Here is a 14,303-nt window from a genome sequence, read left to right on the forward strand (position 1 = left end):
AACTATGACTGCAGGAGAAATACTCTACCTTGGATGGTCCTGTAGGTAGACAGGGTATATACGTATGCAAAGCCATAATAACAAGATAAGCAATAACAATCCATCCAAGGATAATGCTCTACAAGCTATCCTATGATCTGACCTCCCTAACATATAAGCATGAGCCTAAATAGTAAACAAGAGCCTAGTAGTATACTCAATATCCTATATTACGGTATGGTCTTACTAACGTATAGACATGAGCCTAAATAACAAACAAGGGTTTACTTTGATACTCGATATCCTATACTATGGTATGACTACATAAAGGCACAAGTATAAATAGCAATAAATAGCATGGATAACAACGAAACGGTATGGATATCAAATAGATCAAACTAAGTACAAGCAACTAAATATCAACTCAAGAAATAACTAGAGTGGACTTAGGATAAGCAAGTAATACTACTTGATTAATATAGAAGCAGATATAATCATGCACTAAGATCAAAGATTTAAAAAGAACAAGCAAGAACTATCCACCTCAACTGTGAAAGTCTTAACCGTCTTTTGGTCAAAGATTTTGCCACGAGCTTGAATTCTACAAGTACAGGATACGAAGCAAAACTAAGTACTAGAACAATCCTAATAATCATGAATAGTCTACGTAAACTATTCATTTATTTTTCTCTTTTTTTTTTAACCGTCAAACTTTCTTAATCCACCTATTAATCAATCTAATCACTTAATCAAATTATTAATTGATTAATTTACCAATCTATATTAATTCATCAATTTGTATAATCTGATCAATTAAGTAAACTTTAATTAATCTCACTTACAAATTAATTCTCAAAAGTTTATCGCTTAATCAACCTTAATTTAACTCTCGGGTAAATTAAGTTAATCTTCTGATTATTCCCTTCAAATCGGTTAACCTATTAAACATGTTCAATAGAGATGGCGATTTCACCCGAACCTGATGGAGGATCCGACATCCGACCCGAATGGAGGAGGGTATGGAGGGACTATCAATACCCGATACCCGACTCGAATACCCGATTAAATAATATATATACATATATTAAAGAAATTTTTTTTTTTCCAAAATCAACTTACTATTTTTGTTGATATTAGGAGGAGACTATATAGATGTTTAATATATTTTTTTAATTATATATATATTTTTAATAGGTTGCTAATTTTAATATATTTTTGTTGAATGATAATAGTTGGATAGAAAGAAGAAAAATTATAACTATAGAAGATATCCGATCATTTAATGGGTATGAGTATACCCATCGGAGATCCTATACCCGATGGATATGGGGACGGAGGATATAGAATCCGACCCGACCCTAATGTTCAACTAATCAATTAATCAACATTAAATCTTCACTTAATTCGATTAAATAAGCAATCTAATAATTAACTAATATAATCATATATTAATTACTTTGAAACTAATAATCCCGATTATCATGGTTACCTCTCCCGACCCTCTTTCTCTTTCTCTTCTTCGGCGACGATTCCCGACGATGATGGTGGCACTGAGTCAGGGTAGCCACGATGGTCGATGGCGGCGGGGATTCTTAGTAGCAGCCCATTTCTCCTTCTACAGCCGTCAGTGGTTGTGGCTGTGGTGTGTGGATGAGGAAAACAACGGTTCTCGACAACTTGGTGGTAGCGTTGTACAGCCAAGAGAAGGACGGAACAACCTTCGGCGAGCAACGGTGGCGGCAAAGTCGTAGCCGCAGTGGGGTGTGGCAAAGGTGCGCGTGGCAATGACAGTTGGTGAGCGTTGTTGCATGGACAGGCGATCGATGCCTGCGATGGGGAAGGGAAGGGAAGAGTGGTGGCCATGGAGACAACGTGTCAATGGCTGTGGAGATTCGACTGACCACGGGGTTGGATGTGGGCAATGAGTGCAGCGTTGCGAGCGTAGGGAAGAAACGACAGAAGGACTTAGGTTTTGTTAAAAAAACTTAGGTTTTATATTCAATCAATTCCCACTTAAATAGATATTCTAAGCAGTTTTTTTTTTCAAAACTCAACCAATTTATCCCCATAAAAATATCTTTAATGAATTTATTTAAAATCTATAAAAATCCCAATAAATTTCTAAAATTCACATATGTTCTTTTATATTTATTTTCTTTATTTATTATTAATTATCTTATCCTTATTTTCATCAATAAATTTCATTAGATCAAATTTTATTTAATCTTTATATATATTTGTGGTATATTACAATCCATGTTGCTGAGCAGGCTTTCTTTTGGGGTTTCCTTATCTACCAAGCATCCGGTCTAGCTTCACTTAGTGTAACTTGTACTTGATCTGCTTGGAACTTTCAATATTGCACATGCAACATTTTCATCCATGTGCCCTCCACACACTTGGCATCAACACACTAAAACCCTAAAAGCTCAACACACGATCTAACTTAAGCCTTTGTCCACCTCTTAGGCTTAAAGTCTTATATTGTAGTACAATTCTGTCATATTGTGTGGATCAAAGTGTTGGGTTATTGGAAAATATATAGACAAAAAAATCCGATAGAGATTCACCAAATTTTATGGATCAAAGTGTACAAGTTAATATAGTAGTGATGGGAATACTACGACGGATGTATGGGTAGATAAAATAAAGAAATACTGACATTTGGAAGCAACTAACTGTTGCTTCAACAAATTATATAATGAGACAAAATAGATTGGGCTTATATGGACATGTCCAAAGATGGCTATGTATTTATAATCAAATTATTTGAATAATTTAAGTTCAGTCTGTTAGTAGAGATAAAAAACTCTAGTTAACATAATAAAAAGTGATTTGATTTTAATATAATTAGTGATTTAGCCTTTAATAGAGCACAATGGTGGAATAAGATCCATAAAACAAATCATGATTCCTCACTATTTAGGGCACGGGCTAAGTCATAACTGGACATGTAACTACCCCCTATCCTTAACCGGACCCAGGCTCGTAACCGGGTCAATATGCCGCTTACCCATTGATCTGGTTAGCTGATCCTGAACTGTAACCACAGCCGGGCCGGTTACAATTCAAAGGCCCAATTAACTGTAATCGCCGATTTGAACCAACGGTTCAACATTATATATATATATATATATATATATATATATATATATATATATGAAAATTTGTTAAAGAGAATGATGTTACCAAGACTTGAATCCAGTTCTCTTGAAGGAGAGCCTAGTATCCTAACCTTGTAGGCTATAACAAATTGACATTTTTTCATGTTAGTTAATTATTTAATAACTAATCAATAGTTTTCTTTTGCTATATCACTATTTTTAATAGTTGAAAGAAGAGTAAAAAATAAAAAAATAATTAACAGTTTGAAAAGTGATTTGATTTTAATATAATTAGTGATTTATCCTTTAATAGAGCACAATGGTGGAATAAGATAGATAAAACAAATCATGATTTTTCACTATTTAGGGTAGACCTACCCATGGGCCGGGCCCGTACCCCGATAATCTGGCCTGGTTATGGGCTCGTAACATAACCCGGGCCCTTAACATGACCCAGGCCTGTATCGGGCATGTAACCGGCCCGTAACTGAGCCCAGGCTCGTAATCGGGCTCGGGTTCGTAACCGGGTCCGAGTTCGTAATCGGGCTCGGGTTCATAACCAAGTCTGTAACTGGGCCGGGGCTTTTTACCTAGGTCAACGGGCTGGTTACTCATTGATCCGATTAGTTGGTCCTGAACCGTAACCACAATAGGGCTGCTTACAATTCAAAGGCCAAATTAACCGAAACTATATATATATAGAGATATAGATGAAAATTTGTATGTTACTAAGACTTGAATCCAGGTCTCTTGAGGGAGAGCCTAGTATCCTAACCGTTTAAGGTATAACAAATTGATATTTTTTATATGTTAGTTAATTATTTAATAACTAATCAATAGTTTTCTTTTGCTATATCACTATTTTTAATGGTTGAAAGAAGAGTAAAGGAATAAGAAAAATAATTAACCCTTTATTTTATACTAGTATGATTTAAAATCTAGAGGGAATGAGTACAAATAATTTTGACCGTTAGACCGATAGTTCTGATCGTAGGAGAAGAGGAGAGTTTTTGTTTTTTTAAACAATTCTTACTAATGGCGATACTTCTAAGGTTCAGGATACTTTTTTAAAATCATAGGCGTAGGCAACTTAAGTAAGTGCAAGCCCTTCTTTATTTTTTTTTATAAATTTATAATTTTTAAATATTTTAAAAAATAATAATAATCTTGAACCGTGATGAACCGTTCCGAATTGTGAACCGTAACCATCTTAGATGGTTAAGGATAAGGGTTGATATCTCAGGAGCCATCGAACCATCAGTTTTGAATCGTGGTGGGGTCTAATTTAGGGCTGGTGGATTTTATCCTACCATTGAATTCAATAATTAAGGTCAGTATTTATGAGATTGTTAACATGGATTTATGCTACCTGTTAGAGCCCAATGGAATCCATCTTTCTTAGTTTAGGATCAGGATCAACATTTGCAGTATTTTGGCAAGTATGTTTCCCTATATATGACATTAAATAGATGAACATATTTTTTAGTCCTAATTTTCATATGTTTAATAATACTCTGTTCTCAATTATTGTGCTTCAAATAGTAGATATGAAAGTTCATAGTATGAGATTTCATCTTCGTTGCATAATTATTTTGTGTTCTTTAGCATTTTGTGCTCTACTTTATTTCAGGGACATGATTAGAGCCATTCGGGCCTGCAAAACTGCTGCAGAAGAAAGGGCTGTTGTAAGAAAAGAATGTGCAGCTATCCGTTCTGCAATCAGTGAAAGTGATCAAGGTTACAGGCACAGAAACATTGCAAAACTCATGTTCATTCACATGCTTGGTTATCCAACACATTTTGGTCAAATGGAATGTCTGAAGCTGATAGCTTCTGCTGGATTTCCTGAGAAACGAATTGGTTACCTAGGCCTTATGCTTCTTCTTGATGAAAGACAAGAAGTTCTTATGCTGGTCACGAATTCCTTGAAACAGTATGCATTAACTTAATCAGTCTTAAGATTCTATGAAATGATGTTAACTACACTCTAATTGAAACTTTGATTCTTGCTCTTATTTTGTGTTTCTTCTGCAGAGATCTTAATCACTCAAATCAATATATTGTGGGTCTTGCACTCTGTGCTTTAGGAAATATATGTTCCACGGAAATGGCAAGGGATCTAGCACCTGAAGTAGAAAGATTATTGCTAAGTAGAGATCCAAACATTAAGAAAAAGGTACCTTTTGTCTTGTGGGAAGTTTCTTTCATTTTCTTAATGTGTCTATGTGACTTAAAAATTATGTTTTATGATCTACACGGTTCCTGGAAATAGACATTGGAACTCCTAAATCATTATTTTCTAATGTCAATGAGAATCTTCACTTGATTAAAATTTGCTGTTCAGTTTGTAATGTTTGGCTAGCTAGTCATATTCCAGTGCAGTTAGCAACACCTTCTAAGGAGTATGGAAAATGTATATTAACTGGTGATGTTTTTAAATTTAAACCTTTGCTAGATAATAAAGGACAAAAGAATGGCAGTTATGACTTATAAGAAGCTCACTTGGTTATATCTAAACACATCATTACTGCTCCATTCTGATTTTAAATTTTCAATAGCCACAATCAGGATGATTGTGAAGTGTTGTCATGCATATCAACTTAGGTTGCATGGTATCACAAAAAGAATATTTACCCTAGCAGACAAAAACGCTTTTAGTGAAGAGGAATGACTTCCAATGAGGACGATACATTTTTCTTCTGGTTAACTCGACTAGTGATGCAAAGGCAAAGATGTTATTGCTGATTTTTTTCTGAGTTATTGTTGGTCCTAAACATCATTCTCAATATTGGATGATGTGATCGAGTGAGGTGGACAACAACAAATGTTTGAAATGTCAAAATTGTGCTTATCGTTGAGAGAAGCAACAAGTGCAAGCAACTATGATGATTGAGGTGTTGGCCATGTTGATGAGCGAGTTAGTGGGCTATAATGAGTGAGACAATGAGCATTTCCAAATGATGATGATGATTGAGGGCGACAAGCATGGGCATTGGCTTATAAACATTGAATGGAGGGTGAGCTACAAATGTTGGGTAAAAAGGGCAAACGACAAGGAGGCACGGATGGTGAGAGTACAAGCATGAGTAAGGTAGTCAATTTTTGTTTGGCTTAGACCCTCTCCTTCCTCCTTTCTTTACCAAGGTAAACAAATTTCATGAATTCAATCTCCATCTAATATCTCCCTTCTCCTTCTCCTTTTCACTTCTCTCCTCCCCTTCACGCTAATAAACCATAAAGAGAATTTGTCTTGAAGTAAAACGAGGGCTTAAAATTAATGCCTAAAAAATTTTTCAATTATAGGAAAATCATATCACATTCTACAACCTCTAATATAATTACTAGATATTTTTATTTTCTATAAAATCCACCACAATAATTGCTTAGGAAACTCTATCTTCCTTTTCAATTATAATTTTCTTTATATTTTTCATTGGTTGTCATGACATATGTAGTTGAGCTTGGAGATATAAATCTAAAATTATTTTAGAAAATATTTATCCTCTTTTATTCTCCTATGAATAAATCTTTTCCAAAGCATCATGGTATTATTCATGTACTTGAGAACAAAATTTTTTATCACTTTTATTTTGTAAAGTATTATTTTTCATCTCGTCATTGAGTAGCCATGGTTTCAAATTTTGTACCATGTCAGGCAACATGGTTGAAACATATTGTTCTGATAAAATATCAAAATTTAATATTCTCTGACGTCGTGTCAAACCAATGAGTATCTTGTTATGCTGACACTTGACATCCTTTTACATACTAATATATGGCAAGTTGAATTAAAATTTTATAGCATGTTTGTACAACATAATATCAAAATAGTACCATTTTAGATAAGACAGTTTTGAACTTAGGCATATAATTGCCATCTCTTATTTTTCTTCTTTATTTCCTTCTTCCACTTCCAAGTAAGTTAGAATGTTGACATGATACCAAAATCTTATTATTGTAGTCAAACACTAAAACTCCCACATAACTTGAGATTTTGAACATTGTGACTAGCTTCCGATTTTCATAATTTTGTTGAATAACATAATCAATGAATTTTTTCCATAATCTCTAAAACTCTTTGAAACTCGAAAGGGGACCTCATTTAAATCACAAAACTCATTGAAGCTCTGAAAAGAACATCATTAGACTCTCATAATTTTTGTGATCTTCATTTTCTTTAAAATTTTGAATTCTATTTAATCTAATTTTACACACCAATCTAGATTCTTGATTTTACAATAATTTTTATCCTCACGGGGTGCCCACTTGGCTAGAGGGTGATATCTTTGCTACAATTGGGCAAGGGGTTAATTTCCAACGGGCGCATGTCCTCGGGGGAAAAAAAACTCCTCCCACCCTCTAGTCACTTGGCGGTTGACTATAAGTTGACCCCGTGATTTCTCCCTTCACACAAACTGGGGACGGGATGTGAGGGTCGCATGGGGGGAGCGTAATCACCTTTTGGTACAATTAATCTTGCAATATTTTCATTCTTCAATATATTAGTTACCATATTATCTGTATAAATTAGTTAATATACATATCTAGTTTGCATATAAAGATGTTTCACTTTTTAATAAATATTATCAATTCATTTTATCTCAAATAACATGGTATCACAACGAAATTAGGGTTCCATCTCCGTTTCTTCTACCTCTTATTTACTTTTATCTCCGTGGTGTTTTACCGGCTCATCATCGCCCACGCGCACACGCCTTCATTGGCCGGCCACAACCTCCTCGCCGATACTCTTTCCTTCCCTCCTTTGTCCGCGCATGAAGTTGGTTGTTGCTCATCACTGCATCAGTTGCTGCTGCGCCCTCCTTCCCCGACGCACAACGCACGGGGCTGCCCCTGTGCTAACCCATCGCCGCACCGGGTGTTGGCTCTCCTTCCATGATGTCATCGTCTTATAGTTCGGCTATCGAGCGGACACCGCGTCATCCCTATCCTCGGTGACCTCCATTGCTGCTTTCCCGATACGCATCATCAGAAGCATGGCCGACGTTGCCCAATCTCGGCCGCTAGCGATCCTTGCCGCTAGCCTGAACTTGTCGCCTTGCTTTCCTTAATGTGAGTAGCACCTAAGCATGCGTAGGTTTGTCTGCACTTGCTTGTTTGGATCTTCCTTCAAATTCGTCTCTTATTTGACTTCCTTTGGGATAAAGTCTTATTGCTGAAAATAAACCTTTTATTGTGATGGATGTGGTGCTTGTGAAGTCTAAAATCATAGATTATAAGTTAAATGGTTCGAACTATTTGAATTGGAGTAAGATTGTTCGTCTTTATCTACGAAGTATTGACAAAGATAGTCATTTGATTAATGACCCCTCTCAAGATGATTCAAAGCAGACATGACTTAGAGAGGATGCTCGCTTGTTCCTTCAGATTCAGAATTGTATTGATAGTGAGGTAATTAGTTTGATCAATCATTGTGAATTTGTTAAATAACTAATAGATTACTTGAAATTTCTGTACTATGGAAAAGGAAATCTCTCCCGCATGTATGAGGTTTGCAAAGTATCTTACTGTGTGGAAAAAACAAGATCAACCTTTGATCAATTATTTTATGATATTCAAGAAGACATACGAGGAGCTTAATATGCTATGCTGCTGCCCTTTGGCTCTGATGTGAAGGTTCAACAATGCCAACGAGAGCAGATGACTATCATGAGCTTCCTAGCCAATCTTTTGACTTTGAGTCTACTAAGTCAAGTTCTCTCTTGTTCTGAGGTCTCCTCTTTACCAGATGCATCTAGTGGTGTACTCCGTACAAAAATCATTGCATCTGTTCCGCTTAGTCGTGCTTTAGTGAGTTGCAATACTAATTATGTGCCTGGAAGATCAATTAGTTATAGTGGAAACAAACGAGGTGACTCATATAACTTTAAAACTCGAACACTAAATTCGAGTGGTATTATGTGCAACTATTGTCGTAAGCCAGGTCATATGAAGTTTGAGAAAGCTTCAGTATAACAATCAGCAAAAACACTTGGCTCAATTTGCATCTACTAATGATGCCTTTGATAAGTTGGTCCTTATCTCTACATATGAATTTGCCAAGTTCTCAAAATATCAGGAATTACTCGAGTCTTCATCTCCCTTTATCATTGCTATTGCTGATTCAGGTAAACAAAATGCATGTTTTCTTTCCTCATTCTCCAAATAGGTCATTGATTCTGGTGCCACGGGTTATATGACATGTAATTATAGTCTCTTTTTTACTTTTTTAGTCTGAAACTAACACTCATACCGTTATTTTAGCTGATGGGTCTCCATCTTGTGTTCATGAGGTCTGACACTATCAATCCTACCCTTTTGCTTCCTCTATCCTCTGTCTTCTATCGTACATTTACCTAATTTATCCTTAATTTGCTCCAACTAACTTGTAATCTTAATTGTCGCATCTTATTTTTTCCCCTAATAATTGCTTATTTTAAGATCTTTTGACGAAGAAGATAATTGGTAAAGGACATGTGTCTAGAGGCCTCTACATTCTTAACACACCGTTCCCAAATTCTTTTGCTGGTACGAGTGTCACTTCTCCTTTGAGGTTTATTGTAGGTTGGGACATCCATCTCTCCCTTTGCTCAAAAACTTTGTCCACAATATGGTAAGATGTCTTCATTAGATTGTGAGTCATGTCAGTTTGCAAAACATTTCCCTCTTAGTTCGAGTCCTAAAGTAAATAAATGTGCTACTATTCCTTTTGAATTAGTTTATTTTGATATTTGGGGTCGTTATCCTATTTTGTTTATACTTAGTTTTAGGTATTTTGTTACTTTTGTGGATGATTATTCTCGTATAACTTAGATATATTTAATGAAAAATTGTTCTGAGTTATTTTCTCTGTTTTGTGCCTTTTGTGCTTAGATTCAAACTTAGTTCAATACGTTCATTCGTACTTTGCGAAGTGATAATGCCAAGAAATAGACGTCCAGTTTATTCCAATCTTATACGAGTCAGGATGACATGCTTCAAACATCTTGTGTTGATACTCCATTCCTAAATGATATAGTTGAACATAAAAATAGATATCTTCTTGAAACTACACAAGCCCTTTTATTTCAAATGAATGTCTCAGACCTTTTTGAGCAGATGCAGTTTTTACAACATGCTTTCTCATTAATTGCATGCGGTCTTCATGGTGAGATCCCTTGCAAAATCCTTGTTCCCAATAAGTCGTTTCCAGTTAATTTTAGGATATTTGGTAGCACTTGTTTTGTTTAGATCGTCTACGTGTCATGAAAGACTTGGAGTGCTAAAGTATTTGTTGGGTGTTGAAGTTATGTGGAGTAAAAAAGGTATATTTCTATTTAAGAGAAAATATGTCCTCGACCTATAATTGAGATAGGGAAATTGTGGGCACAACTTTGTAGTGTTTTGTAAAGTTGAGATAATAAGTATATCCCTTTATTGAAAAGTGAAAAATATTTATATACAAACATGAGATCTAATTTTAGAAAACTATAATTAGGCTAATTTATAAATTAGCCTAATTAATATTTATCTATTAACTAATTTGTACCAATAATATGATAACTAATATATACAGTGATGGTAACTAATATATATATATATATATATATATAGATAATATTCTCCCTCAAGTTGGAGCATATATATTAATCATATCCAACTTGTTACAAAGATAATCAATCCGAACTCCATTTAAATCTTTTATGAATATGTCCCCAAGTTCTCCAATTTCACATATCCGGAAGAAATCAAGTTTTGTTGAATTTTTTTACGAACAAAATGACAATCAATTTCAACGTGCTTGGTTCGCTCATGAAACACATGATTCAATGCAATATGAAGAGCAGCTTAGTTATCACACCACAGTTTAGCTGGCACTGAAATTTTAAATCCTACTTCAGTCAAAAGTTGATATATCCATATTATTTAGCACACAAACTGTGTCATGGCTTATATTCTGCATGGATCATGACCAAGGTTTAAAATCTTGACCCGTGCCGAGGTTTCGGTCTCAGATTGGAACAATATGGTTTTAGTATTATATCGTGCCGTATCGATACTGTTTCGGTATTTTTTCATTTATATATAGTAATTATTAGATAAATATGTTTTTTATTGTGTATAATTTAAAAATAAGTTGTATATTGATTTTATATAAATTCTCCATTATTAAATAACTTAATATTATCAGAAAAAATAATTAATATAATTTTTTTAAAAAAATTGATCTATCAATAACTTGAATTAAAATTGATACATTATAATATGTCACCTTATTAATACCAAAAGGAGTGACGTGAATCAGATGGGAGCATGGTTCTTGTAACATACTGCTTAGCCCAGATTAAATAATCATCCCATGACATGCAATATTGATATTGACTTATCCACATGTCCATCGTGTCTCGATTCATCACTAGATGTTGGATTTGAACTAGCACCACTGAAATCGGAATAGGTACAGGTATAGGCACAATATAATGATAAGGATAAGCATACGCCCCCGAGCTCTGGTATGATGGATCACCATTGATGCATCAGAGTTATAATAAGAAGGTTGCGAATATGATGAACTTTGAGCAGAATCAATCTCAGCTAAACTCTTCTGCATATCTTGATAATTATGAGCTCTCTTTTGTTTGTCACCCTTATATCGACATTGATATTAAATAACACTACTTCTAGCTCCATGATCATAATCTTGAGTTGCATGTGTGTAATCTATCTCACATGTCCTTCGGTGCTAGAGTAGGGGGAACATAATTTTTACCACTAGATGCATCACCACTGTCATCACTTCCATGAGTGCTTGCACCGCTATCAATATCACTATCCTCATTTCGAACTTCTCGTCGAACTACAGTGTCAGAAGTCACTGTCATCATGTTCTCGCTCATCAATTGCATCGAGTGGATTTTGTCTAATTTTCGATTGATCTCTTCTCGTAAAAGCAGGAGGTTTGCCTTTTTCTTTCTTTTTAGTGAAAATTATAGGAGCTTTGCCTTTGCCTTTATCTATGGACCTTGGTTGGGTTTGGGGTTGGGATATTTGAGAACGTCTAGATCGAGATCTAGAAAATCGAAATTCTTGATCCAAAGCTTTATCATCTTCTTCCTCACATATATCTCCTCTAGCTTGTATTTTTTTTCAATATATTGAGTAAGAAACAGAGATGGCCGTGGTGGGTCTCCTGCTTCATCAATTAATGGTTTCTCAGCCTCATCATTGAATCACTCTCAGTTTGGACAAATCCAATATCAAATGGGTCTACATCACTAAACTCTTGTTCTTCATTCTCTTCTATTATTGCTCTTAGTTGAAGACGCATATTATAATGAATGTAAACCATCTTCTCCAAGTTACGATAAGAAAAACGATTTCGTACTTTTGTATGAATGAGGGAAAAAGTTGACTAATTTCTTTCACAACCACTTGAAGACGTTGTTTGTGAGAGAATTCATACTGTAATCTTTTTCAAATTTGGAGCTGATCCTCCATATTATAACCACCACTGAGCTGTAAATTAAACAACAACAACAACAACCAAGCCTTTTTCCAGCTGTATGAATCCTTTTACGCCATGGACTCTTTTTTCTACTATATCATCATCTATATTTAAATAAAATTTTATCTTGTTTTATTGTTACTAACCAATTTTTTTTTGGTCTTCCTCTTTCTCGTTTGATATGCATGTTTTTCATAATTTCATATCGTCTAACTAGAACATTTATTGGTCGTCTAAGTACATGTCCATACCATCTTAAATGTGTCTCTCGGAGTTTTTCCTCAATAGATGCTATAAGATAAATAAGAATAAAATTAAAATAGTATTTATATTTGTTGACAATAATTATTAATAATTTTTACTATATTTACCTGCATCCATTTGATATTTGTATGACACTGTAATAGGGTCGCTAAAAGAACCATATGCCTCTCGAAATAATCGACTTTCATTAATAGTCTTACCAATTGATTATCTATTTGTATGTAATCTTGATATTACATGTTCGAGGGTCACTAATAAATCATCATATGTGCTAAGATTATAACGATATTGATATGTCAGATTGAGATAATAACTTACAATAATTAAACATATATAATTATTAATAACAATATTAAAAATTTTTATCATTAAAAAATACATACCGGCCAAATGAATATATTTTCCCATTTGATCGTCCTATCTTATAGAGATTATGTCAATGTAATGTTGATACTTGGTTGGTGACTGACGCCTCTTAATTTCTTCTTTTGCTTCAAGAATTAGGCGGTAAACGTTGTCCATTTGTGGCTTCTTGTCCATATCGACTTTACGTAGAACAACGTACAATGGTTCTACTGCTATAAGAATATCTACGATATATTCCAAAAATTTGACAGATATAATAATTTTTTGTACCTCCTTACCTTCGGTCGTGTTAGAATATTGAGAGACTTCCCAATCTTCAGAAGAGAACGTGACCTTCAATCCGAATTTTTTCTGATTCAACGATTTTAACAGGAGAAAGTAAGTGGCAAACCTAGTTGCTCCTGGTCGTAGAATCTCCCCATCAACAAATTTCCTCATTAATCCATGAACCTAATGATGATTATAGATGAATTTTGTTAAACATTGACCTTTTTTCACTACATTCTTCACTATATCGAGCTTACCGATATTTACCATCATCAAATCGATACAGTGTGTTGCGTATAATGTCTAAAATAATGTTTAATACTTTTGCTCCAATAACTCTTCAACCCTCTTAAAGTTGACACCATTATCTGTAATCATCTGTATTATATGTTCTGTACCTATTTCTTGAGTTATACTATCCATTAAATGATATATGTAGGGTGCATCATGATAGTTTGTTGTTGCATCAATAGATTTATGAAATATTGCCTTTCTATTGTAGTATAGTAGAAGTTGATAATGCTCATCTGTGTAGGTCCTGTCCAGCCATCACATATCAACGTAACCCCATATATGCTCCATTGCTTCTTGCATGATAGGATCCAAGTCTTTATTCGCTCTACTTGTTCATCTAAATATGGACCGGCAATTTCATATGCAGTTGGAGGTTGAATACTAGGATAAGATTTTTGGATGTTGGACACCATGCTACGGTAGTACGTGTTGTTGCATTAGGGGGAATATGATTGAAATGAAAAAAATTAGCAATACTTTTATCGATTGATTTCTTTTTCTCTTTTGAATATGCATCATCAATCCTAGTCTGCTTGTTAACTTGG

At 34.6% G+C, this 14,303-nt stretch overlaps 1 protein-coding gene across 9 annotated transcripts in view; it reads left to right on the forward strand.

Annotated features, from left to right (window-relative positions):
- Positions 1 to 14,303, forward strand: part of LOC121980469 (AP-1 complex subunit gamma-2-like) — a 143,693-nt gene that overhangs the window by 18,978 nt on the left and 110,412 nt on the right. For all 9 annotated transcript variants that reach the window (XR_006111544.1, XM_042532523.1, XM_042532526.1 and 6 more), the window contains 2 exons: positions 4,714 to 5,016; positions 5,118 to 5,259. Coding sequence is in view for 8 of the 9 variants with exons in the window: in XM_042532524.1 (XP_042388458.1) it covers positions 4,714 to 5,016; positions 5,118 to 5,259 (445 nt within the window). In the remaining variant the exon portion in view is untranslated. The remainder of the gene's footprint in view (positions 1 to 4,713; positions 5,017 to 5,117; positions 5,260 to 14,303) is intronic.

The sequence above is a fragment of the Zingiber officinale genome, chromosome 5A, assembly GCF_018446385.1.
Source record: "Zingiber officinale cultivar Zhangliang chromosome 5A, Zo_v1.1, whole genome shotgun sequence".
Lineage (NCBI taxonomy): Eukaryota > Viridiplantae > Streptophyta > Magnoliopsida > Zingiberales > Zingiberaceae > Zingiber > Zingiber officinale.